At 48.9% G+C, this 12,691-nt stretch overlaps 1 protein-coding gene across 2 annotated transcripts in view; it reads right to left on the minus strand.

Moving 5' to 3' along the window:
* naprt (nicotinate phosphoribosyltransferase) overlaps nucleotides 1-11,685 on the minus strand; it is a 35,180-nt gene extending 23,495 nt beyond the window's left edge. Inside the window, exons 1-4 of one of the 2 annotated variants that reach the window (XM_070881786.1) lie at nucleotides 11,411-11,685; nucleotides 7,435-7,562; nucleotides 2,467-2,549; nucleotides 1,089-1,219 (exon numbers count right to left, since the gene is read on the minus strand). In XM_070881786.1, coding sequence (XP_070737887.1) covers nucleotides 1,089-1,219; nucleotides 2,467-2,549; nucleotides 7,435-7,562; nucleotides 11,411-11,615 — 547 coding nt within the window. In that variant the 5' untranslated portion in view covers nucleotides 11,616-11,685. The remainder of the gene's footprint in view (nucleotides 1-1,088; nucleotides 1,220-2,466; nucleotides 2,550-7,434; nucleotides 7,563-11,410) is intronic. The other variant, XM_070881784.1, reaches the window with a different exon arrangement.
* Nucleotides 11,686-12,691: the final 1,006 nt, after the last annotated feature.

The raw sequence follows: 12,691 nt of genomic DNA on the forward strand, positions 1-12,691 counted from the left end.
TAACCTCCAGCCCTACAACCCTCCCTATCTCTGTAACCTCCTCCAGCCCTATAACCCTCCCTATCTCTGTAACCTCCAGCCCTACAACCCTCCCTATCTCTGTAACCTCCTCCAGCCCTATAATCTTCCCAAACTCTCCGTTCTTCACCACTGGCCGTGCCTTCATGTCCCTCGGTGCACGCTCTGGGAATGCATTCCTAAACCTCTCCGCCTCTGCTCCTTTAAGATCCTGTGTAAAAAACACACCTCTTTGACAAAGCTTCCAGTCACCCTTTCCTTCTTTGGTTTAGCGGACATTTTCTTTTATCACGTCTCTGTGAAAGGCCTTGGGATGTTATTTCTAGGTTAAAAGTGTCAATGCAAGTTGTTGTTGCTTTTTGCGTTGGGATTGGGATTTGTTTTGGGATTCGGGGCTGTGAATGGGTTTGGAGCCTGTACTCGCTCGAATTTAACATCTCCATCATCAGCCAGCTTCTGCTACTCATACAATCCGCTTCAAAAAAGAACCAGTCGACTCCCATCAATGTCCTATGAGAAGAGATTGAGTAGACTAGGCCTATATTCTGTCTTTAGAAGAATGAGAGATGATCTTATTGAAACAAAGACAATCCTTACAGGGCTTAACAGGGTAGATGCAGGGAAGATGTTTCCTCTGGCTGTGGAGTCTAGAACCAGGGGTCACAGTCTCAGAATAAAGGGTCGGCCATTTAGGACTGAGATGAGGAGAAATGTCTTCACTCAGAGGGTGGCGAATCCTTGGAATTCTCTACCCCAGAGGGCTGTGGAGGCTCAGTCGTTGAGTATATTCAAGGCAAATCGATAGATTTTTGGATACTAAGGAAATCAAGGGATATGGAGATTGGGAGGGAAAGTGGAGATGAGGTAGAAGATCAGCCATGATCTTATTGAATGGTGGAGCAGACTCAAGGGGCCGAATGGCCTACGCCTGCTCCTATTCCTTATGTTCTTATCACATCTGCCTGCGAAATCCCGCTCCGATAATTCGAGAATTCCCACCAGTGTGTGAATTACCCACTGGATGATTCAATTCTCGCACCATCCGATGGTTCTGCGCCCACAGGTCTCACCTCCTATGTACGAGTACCTCGAGGCTGTGAGACCTCCATCGGGCCCCTGGGCTCTCCGCAGGCCCATCTCCAGTAGGCGTTTCTCTGGTCCTGCAGCCAGTCTGAACCTGGCGGCATTGGTGGCCATGAGGCTGTGGGAACAAGGATGGTCAGCGATAGTTAACCCACGTCACACTCCTGGGACAACGCGTGCACGGACGCTGGCCACCCTCGGTCGCCGCGTCGAGTGGCCATCATTCACGTGCGAGTCTCGACACCGTGGCCGCTTTGACCATCGAGGACTTCACACCTCGGCCCAAGTTCGGGCTGAACCACCTCCCACGAACCTCCAGCAAAGGTCCGGTGTGTTGCACGCAGGAGCGGGAATTAACGCCCGATTCCTTTCCACACACTGTGCTGGGATACAGTGTGATTGGTGCTGTGACATGGTCTAATATTCGCTGTCTCTCACACACAGAGGATGGACCGGGACCAGGTACCAGGGGGCAGCCGGGACTCTGTGACAGTGTGGCCAGCGGACCATGTGACCGTGTGATCATGTGATCAAAGCCCATGTAAGATACACCCATTTTTTTCTTAAAACAAGACACAGGGAGAGGCCACAAACAAACTGTTTTAAAGTAAAACAAACTGTGGGACTATCTGGGAGGGGAACAGACGCCAGCCTGAGGCAAGTGGTGACTCATCACTCAGTGTTGATCAAGGCCGACACTTGGTTATACATACAGACAAAGACAGTGATACCCCAGAGACTACAAGTCTGTAAAAAGACCAGACAACAAAGGACCCTACGAAATGCACATTTTTGGATAACAGAGCATTCAGGATAAGGAGTTATCTTTTGCACTGTCGACTCCGTGTGCAAATTAGTAGCCATTCAAACTCATCACCACAGCCAGTTAAACAAATTAGCAACTCGATAATTGGATCTCGGCCTGGCAGGAGATCAGTCAAAACCTGGATATAAATACGCGAGCTAGAAGCAGCTCAGCAGAAGAAGGACAGAAAGACAGAAGAAGAGCAGGCAACACAGGAAGAAACAGCAGGCAGGCTCGGAAGGAAAGGAAGAGAAGCTGCAGAGAACGGCCAGAAGACAAACCAACAGGTTACGGAATCCATGACCGCAAATCTCTGGTCTTAAGTCAAATTTCTCTCAGAAGTCTAATCCTGTAGTTTTAGTTTCTTGTTGCATAATAAAACTGACACTGGGTTAAGCCTAAATTTTGTGCTACGTGCTGTCCTTTCCCGCTATAGGTTCCGAGGTCTAGGAATCAGAGTAGAGTGAAAAACAAACACCCTACACCCAGGTGGTTCGGGACAGCCTGAGAGAAAATAGGAGCAAATGAGAACAATAAATGCAGAAGAGAAGCTCTCTGACCTGGCATAGTTCACCAACGTCAGCAGTGTGGTTTCCAGGATCTGAACAATACCCAGAGGCCCCTCGACTTCCAGTAGCCCAACCTGCAGAGAGATTCACACATTAACACTCCACACAGACTTGTCGTCAGGTAGCACCGCTTCACACAGCTAATGGAAATCGGGAACTCTCTCCACCAAAAGAAGAGAAGAGCAGAATATTTTTTAAACGGTGAGAAACTTGTAAATGTTGGTGTTCAGGGAGATTTGTGTGTCCTTGTGCAAGAAACACACAAAGCTAGCATGGAGGTGCAGCAAGCAATAAGGAAGGCAAATGTCCTTTACTGCAAGGGGATTGCAGTATAAGAGTAAGGAAGTCTTGCTACAATTGTACAGGGGCTTAGTGAGACCACACCTGGAGTACTGTGCACAGTTTTGGTCTCCTTACCTAAGGAAGGATACACTTACCTTGGAGGCGGTGCAACGAAGGTTCACTCGATTGATTCCTGGGATGAGAGAGCTGTCTTATAGAAACATAGAAAATAGGTGCAGGAGCAGGCCATTTGTCCCTTCGAGCCTGCACCATCTCCTCTGTCTATTCTTCCTGAATATTGACTATCCCTGGATGTTGAGTTCCCAGCCTTGGTCACCCTGGAGCCATGTCTCCGTAATCCCAATTACATCATATCCGTGAACAGCTATCTGCGCAGTTAATTCATCCACCTTATTACGAATGCTCCTCGCAGTGAGACTCAGAGCCTTCAGGCTTGTTTTTTTTAGCACTCTTTGTCCTTTTAGAATTATGTCTTGAACTAGGGGGCACAGTCTCAGGATAAGGGGTCGGCCATTTAAGATTGAGATGAGGAGGAATTTTGTCACTCAGAGGGTTGTGAATCTTTGGAATTCTCTGCCCCAGAGGGCTGTGGAGGCTCAGTCTTTGAGTATATTCAAGGCTGAGGTCGATAGATTTTTGGACTCTCGGGGAAGCAAGGGATATGGCGATCGGGCAGGAAAGTGGAGTTGAGGGAGAAAATCAGTCAGGATCTAATTGAATGGCGGAGCAGGCTCGAGGGGCCGAATGGCCTACTCCTGTTCCTATTTCTTACGTTGTTGAAAAGCTGTTGAGGCTGGAGGTTAATTGAACATTTCAAAACTGCGACTGATAGATTTTTGTTGAGTAAGAATATTAAAGATGATGGAACCAAGGCGGGTAGATGGAGTTAAGATGCAGCGCAGCCAGGATCTGATTGAATGGTGGAGCAGGCACGAGGGGCCGAATGGCTTCCTCCTGTTCCTACGTTCACTGGCACTCTCCACCTTGCAGGCTGTTTGTGGAGCGAATGTGTGTGTTCGGTGTCAATGGGGGGGGGGGCACAGCAATGGGGTCCTCTCCACCCCTCGGAGACTGCACATGGCGGGGTGAGCGAGAGCGATATGCAAACGGACTTTGGGAAACGTTACTGCAGATAATCACCATATCTTGACCAACAAAAGGCAGTGATTTCCCCCACTGCAAATCCTTGCAGTCAATTATTCATCAAGGTGCAGCTGCAGTTCGTGTTAAGTACGGAAGAACGCCACAAGATTGAGTACTGTGAGCTAAAACTGATGTGACCTTAGTCTCTTTAATACAACTCCAGAGTGCCTAAGCAGCTTGGCAGACAACCTTTTATACCCCCTTGCACGAGGTGTGCAGGTGACCCTTGGGTCTCCAACAGTTGCGCCCTCTGGTGGCAAGTCTTACACAGTTACAATGTTGACATACATAACAGTTACGGTTCAGTATTGACGAATCCTGCTGGATGAAACACGGTTCCTGTGATGTTACTATGTCCCCTGGATTTCTGTGTTGCTTCAGATATTCTTTTATCTCCAAACACACGCGATTTACTCCCTTCCCTTCACCCCCTATTCACCGTAACAGGACCCAATGATCCCTCTGAGTCAGAAGGTCATGGGTTCGAGTCCCACTCCAGAGACTTGAGCACATAAATCTAGGCTGACACTCCAGTGCAGTGCTGAGGGAGTGCTGCACTGTCGGAGGTGCCGTCTTTCAGATGAGACGTTAAAGCTGCTCTCTCAGGTGGATGCAAAAGGTCCCATGGCACTATTTCGAAGAGGAACTGGGGAGTTCTCCCCAGTGTCCTGGACAATATTTATCCCTCAACCAACATAATAATAAAAAAACAGATTATCTGGTCATTATCACAGCGCTGTTTGTGGGAGCTTGCTGTGCGCAAATTGGCTGCCGCGTTTCTCACATTACTACAATGACTACACGTCAAAAAGTACTTCATTGGCTGTAAAGTGCTTTGAGACATCATGAGTCGCTGTATAAATGGGAGTACTTGCTTTTAAGCAAAAATAGCTGGTTAAAAAAATATCTGTTAAAAGAAGAATCGTAAAGCAAGAGATTTGTTTCTGTTTTTAAAATAAAACTGAAAAACAACCATCTCTGACTTTCCTGCAACATTCAGCCAGGGCTCTGAGGGAGGTCATGGGGCACCGGGAGGTCAAATGTCGGGTCAGCAGAGTGAGGAGATGCAGCCCGTGGGGATGAGGGACTTCAGTTACGTGGGTAGACTGGAGAAGCTGGGGTTGTTCTCCTTAGAGCAGAGAAGGTTAAAGGGGAGATTTAATAGAGGGGTTCAAAATCATGCGTGGTTTTGATAGAGTAAATAAGGAGAAACTGTTTCGGTAACCAGAGGACACAGAGTTAAAGTAATTGGCAAAAGAGCCAGAGGTGACATAAGGAAAACGTGTTTATGCCGCGAGTTGTGATCGGGAACGCACTGCCTGAAAGGGCCGTGGAAGCAGATTCAATAATAACTTTCAAAAGGGAATTGGATAAATACTTGAAGAGGAACATTTGCAGAGCTATGGGGAAAGGGCAAGGTGATCTTTCAACCAGCATCACTGTCATTTATCTCATCGCTGTTTGTGGGAGCTTGCTGTGCTCAAATTGGCTGCTGTGTTTCCTACATTACACCAGTGACTTCTCTTCAAAAAAAGCACTTCATTGACTGTAAGTCGGACAGTTCTACCACAGAGCCACCCTAGGCGCGATGGGCCGAATGGCCTCCCTCTGTGCTGTCTCACACTCTGACTCTGTGAACTCAAATCGGTGTCGCTCGAGTCTGGGGGTGTTGGGATCGAGCAGGTTTTCCCTCCGATTGTCCGTCGTAACTTCGGCAGGAGAACCACGAGAAATCGCGGAAAACGCGGAGATTTCGGGCCTGCCCGACAAGGGAAGAGACACTTAATCCTGGGATTCACAACTGATGTGCGAGGGGGAGAAAAATGAGTCAATACGAACATAGGAACAGGACGAGGCCTCCACAGTTATTTGGGGGAGAGAGTTCCAGATTTCCACTCACCCTTTGTGTGAAGAAGTGTTTCCTGACATCACCCCTGAACGGCCTGGCTCGAGTTCTAAGATCACGCCCACTTGTTCTGGAGTAGGCCATTCGGCTCGAAGGGCCAAATGGCCTACTCCTGCACCTATTTTCTATGTTTCTCTGACTCCTCCCACTCCCCCCCCACCAGAAGAAATAGTTTCTCTCGATCGACCCTATCAAATTCTTGAATCATCTTAAACACCTGAATTCAGTCACCCCTTAACCTTCTGTACGCGGGGCAATACACGCCAAGTCTATGCAACCTGTCCTCATAGTCTAAGCCTCCCAGCAGCCACACTGTCGTCAGGTTCAATGTGAGGACAGAGAAGGACAACGAAGGGTTAAAGATAAGGGTGGGTGAGCAAAAGTTCTGTGAGGTAAGTAGGAAACTGCCCACCGTAATTAAACTGAGAAGTCAGCAAACAGATGGGCAGATCGGTGGCACGAACTGTTCAGGATACGAGATAGTTGAAGTACAAAATAAATATATTCCTATCAGGGCGAGAAGGGAGCATTCCATGCATACTCACAGAGACTAAAACCAAGCTGAAATTAAAAGTGAGCGATTGATGGTAAAGTTCAGGCTAACAATACTAAAGTTAATCATGAGGAATATAGAGAGTGTAGTCGGGAGCTGAATCATAGAATAGTACAGCACAGGAGGCCATCGGGCCCATCGAATCCCCACTGGCTCTCTCCAGTGAGTCCCACTCCCCCCTCTTAGACAGAGACAACACATGAGAATCAGAAATCCCCTGTATAAAAACTCACAGAGTGACACAGAGACAGACACACTCACACACTGACGCAGGCACACAGGGAGACAAAGACAGACACACACAGATATGCAAGTCCAACAGCAACAAACACATACACACACACACACACACAGGATTCACAGAAGCACAGAAACACAGAGACAAAAAATATGATCAACAGAAATCACATGTATAAAAACTCACAGAGACATACAGTGAAAGAGACACACACAGAGATACACAGAGATACAGTCAGACACAAACACATAGAGAGACACGCATAGACACACTGACACACACAGATTGACACACAGTCAGACAGACAGACATAAACACATACACTCTGACACAGGCACACACAGAAACACACAGATTGACACACAGGCAGACATCAATACACACAGAGACACACACAGACAGAGACAGTGACACAGAAACACAGACAGACACAGAGAGAGAGTTATGCAGAGACAGAGACAATCACACAGAGACAGACACACACAGACACACAGAATGACACAGTCAGACACACAGACAGACATTAATACACACAGAGACACACAGAGACAGAAACAGTGACACAGAAACACAGACAGACAGAGAGAGAGTTATACAGAGACACACACAGAGACAGTGACAGAGACAGACACACAGACAGACATAAACACACACAGAGACAGAGACAAACACACAGTCAGACACACAGACACACAGTCAGACACACAGACAGACATAAACACACGCAGACTGAACAGACAAGGCAGCAGGAACACAGATGAGGGACATTCTGTGGCAGTGAATCGAGTAGCAGGCAGGTGTTGGCTGCTCCATTACCTTTGGAAAGACCACCGATCCCTCTGGCACAGCTCTCAGGGTGACTGCCGATGTGTCGATGTTACGCAGGTAATGGTAAAAGCCTTGTTCCATGGTAGGCGGCAGCACAGACTGAAGAAACGTGATATCTGCGGCAAAGAGAAGAAAGTAAACCCTCCCGCCAGTCACAGTTTGGGTCCCGTCTCACGGGTGACCTATGGTGATACTGGTCCTCAGGGTTTGGTCAGTGCTCTGAGACATCCTGAGGACATGAAGGGTGCTATATGAATGCAAATCACCATCTCCGGCGCACCGTGGCTGCAGTGTGTCCTATCTCCAGGGTGCACAGCAAGCTCCCACAAACAATATGAGATAAATGACCACATTATCTGTTTTTGTTCTGTTGATTGAGGGAGAAATATTGGCCAGGACACCGGGGATAACTCCCCTGCTCCTCTTCGAAATAGTGCTATCCACCCGAGAGATCAGACAGGGCCTCGGTTTAACGTCTCACCAAAAGACGGTACCTCTGACAGTGCAGCGCTCCCTCAGCACTGCACTGGAGTGTCAGCCTGGATTTTGTGCTCAAGTCTCTGGAGTGAGAACTGAACCCATGACCTTCGGACTTGAGGTAAGAGTGCGACCCACTGAGCATGCTCACAGGCTTCCAGAGGTTTCCGTAGTGTAGCGATTATCACATTTGCTTTATGCGCGAAAAGTCCCCAGTTCGATCCCGGGCGGTAACATTATGTTCAACAAAATAGTTGTGGAGCTGTTGCATTGTGAGTGGCTTAGCCAGTCACATGATGTTCACAAGACTCAATAAAACCCCAGTCAGTTGGGTCTGGGTCATAGGATGAGGTATGCAGTTGTGAGCCTAGTGGATGAACTGGTAATGTGTAGTATGATTGTTAAACCTTTGCTAATGAACCAACTAGTTCTTAATAGCAATGTGTCACTATGAATTCTGAAGCAAAGAACCCATGAAGCAAATACATTACAGTCTGTATTTGCTTAAATTAAATATCATCCTTGTCAGGATGTGTTTGTATTGAGCCCTTCAGACCTGTTCTCGACCAACACCCACACAGGTGCGCCCCATGACCACACCAATACATGTGCATTTACAGCAGGGAAGGAGGCCATTTCGACCCATCGTGTCCACGCCGGCCGACCAAGAGCTATCCAGCCTAATCCCACTTTCCAGCTCTGGGTCCGTAGCCCTGTAGGTTACGGCACTTTAAGTGCACATCCAAGTACTTTTTAAATGTGGTGAGGGTTTCTGCCTCTACCACCCTTTCAGGCAGTGAGTTCCAGACCCCCACCATCCTCTGGGTGAAGATATTTCCCCTCAAGTCCCCTCTTAACTTCCTCCAATTACTTTAAATTTATGTCCCCTGGTTGTTGACCCCTCTGATATGGGAAATAGATCCTTCCTATCCACTCTAGCCAGGCCCCTCATAATTTTATACACCTCAGAAAGGTCTTCCCTCAGCCTCCTCTGTTCCAAAGAAAACAACCCCAGCTTATCCTAAAATTCATCGCTAAAATTCTCCAGTCCAGGCAACATCCTGGTAAATCCCCTCTGTACCCTCTCCCTTTCCTGTAAGCATCAAATGTTGGATCGGGCTCAGAAAGTCATTTTAAGAGGGAGATGGACAGATGTTTGACTACACAATCAATCAAATGATCGAGGAGTGAGTTGTGTATTCCGTTTCTGGACTCTGGAGCTGCCCATGTGGACCGATATGGTCTTCTGTGATCCTGTAGATTCCCAAGCTCCCATAGCTCCTCATCATGCATCACATGAAGGTCCAACGGAGCTTCACAACACACTGAATTACATTGTGCAGTCACTGTTGTTGAGATCTCTGCACTCCTCCAATTCTGGCCTCTTGCACAACCCTGATTTTAACCGCTCCACCATTGGTGGCCGTGCCTTCAGCTGCTTGGGCCCAAGCTCTGGAATTCCCTCCCTAAACCTCTCCCCCCTCTCTCTCTCCTCCTTTTATGGCGTTCCTTAAAACCTGCCTCTTTGACCTGTCCTAATATCTCCTTATGTGGCTCGGTGTCATAATTATGTCTAATTACACTCCCGCATGGCACTTTGGGACGTTTCACTACGTTACAGGCGCTGTATAAATGCAAGTTGTTGTTGTTAAAGGCGCTGTATAAATGCAATGTTGCTGCAGCAGGCCCGCACGGCAGCCACCATGGGCACAGCAAGATCCCACAAAGAAGCGACAACTACGATCGGTAGCAGGAACGCTGGTACGGTTTGGCTATTTCTAACTCGGGGGTGGGGGGGGGGGGCAGTCAGACCCGAGCACCGCCCGAGAAGGTCAGCACAGCCCATGCCCTTCCCCGGACCGTTTGGCTCAGTGACACGCCGAATCAGAGGTCACCGCGGCAACAAACCCACCACTAAACAACAGACGTTTATTCTATCCCAACCATGATTTTCCAGATAAAATTAAACTTGCATTTAATAAAGATATTCAACCTTCATCATCTCCAGGCCAGGTCCAAGGCCACCCCAACCTCCGTCGTCGAGCTACAGTACGCGGTCGATGCCTGTATCTGCGCACGTACAGAGGCTGAACTCCAGGACATAGTCAACGTATTTACTGAGGAGTACAAAAGCACGGGCCTTACGCTAAACATCTGTAAGACAAAGGTCCTCCACCAGCCTGTCCCCGCCGCACAGCACTGCTCCCCAGTCATCAAGATCCACGGGGCGGCCCTCGACAACGTGGACCACTTCCCATACCTCGGGAGCCTCTTATCAACAAGAGCAGACATTGATGACGAGATCCAACACCGCCTCCAGTGCGCCAGTGCAGCCTTCGGCCGCCTGAGGAAAAGAGTGTTTGAAGACCAGGCCCTCAAAGCTGCCACCAAGCTCATGGTCTACAGGGCCGTAGTAATACCCGCCCTCCTGTATGGCTCAGAGACATGGACCATTTAAAGTAGACACCTCAAGTGACTGGAGAAATACCACCAACGATGTCTCCGCAAGATCCTACAAATCCCCTGGGCAGACAGACGAACCAACATTAGCGTCCTCGACCAGGCCAACATCCCCAGCATTGAAGCACTGACCACACTTGATCAGCTCCGCTGGGCGGGCCACATTGTCCGCATGCCAGACACGAGACTCCCAAAGCAAGCGCTCTACTCGGAACTCCTTCACGGCAAACGAGCCAAAGGTGGGCAGAGGAAACGTTACAAAGCCTCCCTGATAAAGTGCAACATCCCCACCCACACCTGGAAGTCCCTGGCCAAAGACCGCCCTAAGTGGAGGAAGTGCATCCGGGAGGGCGCTGAGCACCTCGAGTCTCATCACCGAGAGCATGCAGAAAACAAGCGCAGGCAGCGGAAGGAGCGTGCGGCAAACCAGTCCCACCCTCCCATACCCTCAACGACTATCTGCCCGACCTGTGACAGGGACTGTGGTTCTCGTATTGGACTGTTCAGCCACCTAAGAACTCCTGTTCAGAGTGGAAGCAAGTCTTCCTCGATCCCGAGGGACTGCCTATGATGATAAGCTGCGAGGCTGCACAGGGCTGAGGTCCCATTTTAAAGCGCAGGAGTGTGAGGGAACATTGAGCGCTGCACTGTCGGAGGTGCCGCCTTTCAGGTGAGACGTTAAACCGAGGCCCCGTCTGCTCTCTCAGGTGGTCGTAAAAGATCCCGTGGCACTATTTCGAAGAAGAGCAGGGGAGTTATTCCCGATGTCCTGGCCAATGTTTATCCCTCAATCAACATCACTAACAAACAGATCACATTGGTGCGGGTGGGAGCTTGCTGTGCGCAAATTGGCTGCCACCTTTCCCACGTTACAACAGTGACTGCACTCCAAAAAGTACTTCGTTGGCTGTAAAGTGTTTTGGGATGTCCTGAGGTTGTGAAAGCGTTGTACAAATGCAAGTGCTTTCTGATTCTCTGCCAGACTGTGCCGATACTCCGGCAGGAATGGGTTGTTTAACAGGCTCACCTTCCTCGGTTAGCTGGAAGTTGGAGAGGAACAGCAGACAGTCCTGGAGCCCCGCGAAGATGGTGAACTCTCCCCCCAGGGGGTTTTCTCTGAAGTATAACTCGAAGACAGCCTTCGCCTGCTCCTTGCCACTTTTCCAGTAGCCATAGGCCATGGTGAACTGGTAGAAGTCAGTGAGCAGAGGCTGCACTGTGCCTCCCAACATCTTGCTGCTACAATGTGAATTTGGAGAGGGAAGGCATGAACTTACTGCACTTAGCCACACAAACACACACAGTTCCTTTCTGGGCCAGAGTTCAGCAGCACCCCTTCCCCTGCACTGAATTCTGGGAGATGTAGTCCTCTCAACTTACAAGCAACAGAGTTGTCTTGCCAATTGTGTCTTGGACCATAATCCCCAGACAGGTTTTACTGCTTCGCTCCTATTTCTTGAAGGCGTTTTTCTCTCCTTGCTGAGCTACCTTAGTAAAGCTGTGTGTGTGGGTGTGAGAGTGAATGAGTGTGAGAGTGAATGTGTGTGTGAGAGTGAGAGTCAGTGAGTGTGTGTGAGAGTCAGTGAGTGTGTCTGAGAGTGAGTGTGTGTATGAGAATGAGAGTCAGTGAGTGTGTGTGAGAGTGAGTGAATGTGAGAGTGAGTGTGTGTATGAGAGTGAGAGTCAGTGAGTGTGTGTGAGAGTCAGTGAGTGTGAGAGTGAGTGTGTGTGAGAGTGAGTGAGTGTGTGAGAGTCAGAGTCAGTGAGTGAGTGTGAGAGTGAGTGAGTGTGTGTGAGAGTGAGTGAGTGTGTGTGAGAGTGAGTGTGTGTATGAGAGTGAGAATCAGTGAGTGTGTGTGAGAGTCAGTGAGTGTGTGTGAGAGTGAGTGAATGTGAGAGTGAGTGTGTGTATGAGAGTGAGTGAATGTGAGAGTGAGTGTGTGTTTGAGAGTGAGAGTCAGTGAGTGTGTGTGAGAGTCAGTGAGTGTGAGAGTGAGTGTGTGTGAGAGTGAGTGAGTGTGTGAGAGTCAGAGTCAGTGAGTGAATGTGAGAGTGAGTGAGTGTGTGTGAGAGTGAGTGTGTGTGCTTGTGAGTGAGAGTGTGTAAGAGTGAGTGTGTGTGAGAGTGAGTGACTGAGTGTGTTTGTGTGTGAGAGTGAGCGAGTGTGAGTGTGTGCGAGTGTGTGTTTTTGTGTGTGAGAGTGAATGTGTGTGAGAGTGAGTGTGTGAGTGTGTGTTTGAGAGTGAGTGAGTGTTTGTGTGTTTCTGTGAGAGAGTCTGGGTGAGAGTGAGTGTGTGTGAGAGTGTGT

This window comes from Pristiophorus japonicus, chromosome 5, assembly GCF_044704955.1.
Source record: "Pristiophorus japonicus isolate sPriJap1 chromosome 5, sPriJap1.hap1, whole genome shotgun sequence".
NCBI lineage: Eukaryota > Metazoa > Chordata > Chondrichthyes > Pristiophoridae > Pristiophorus > Pristiophorus japonicus.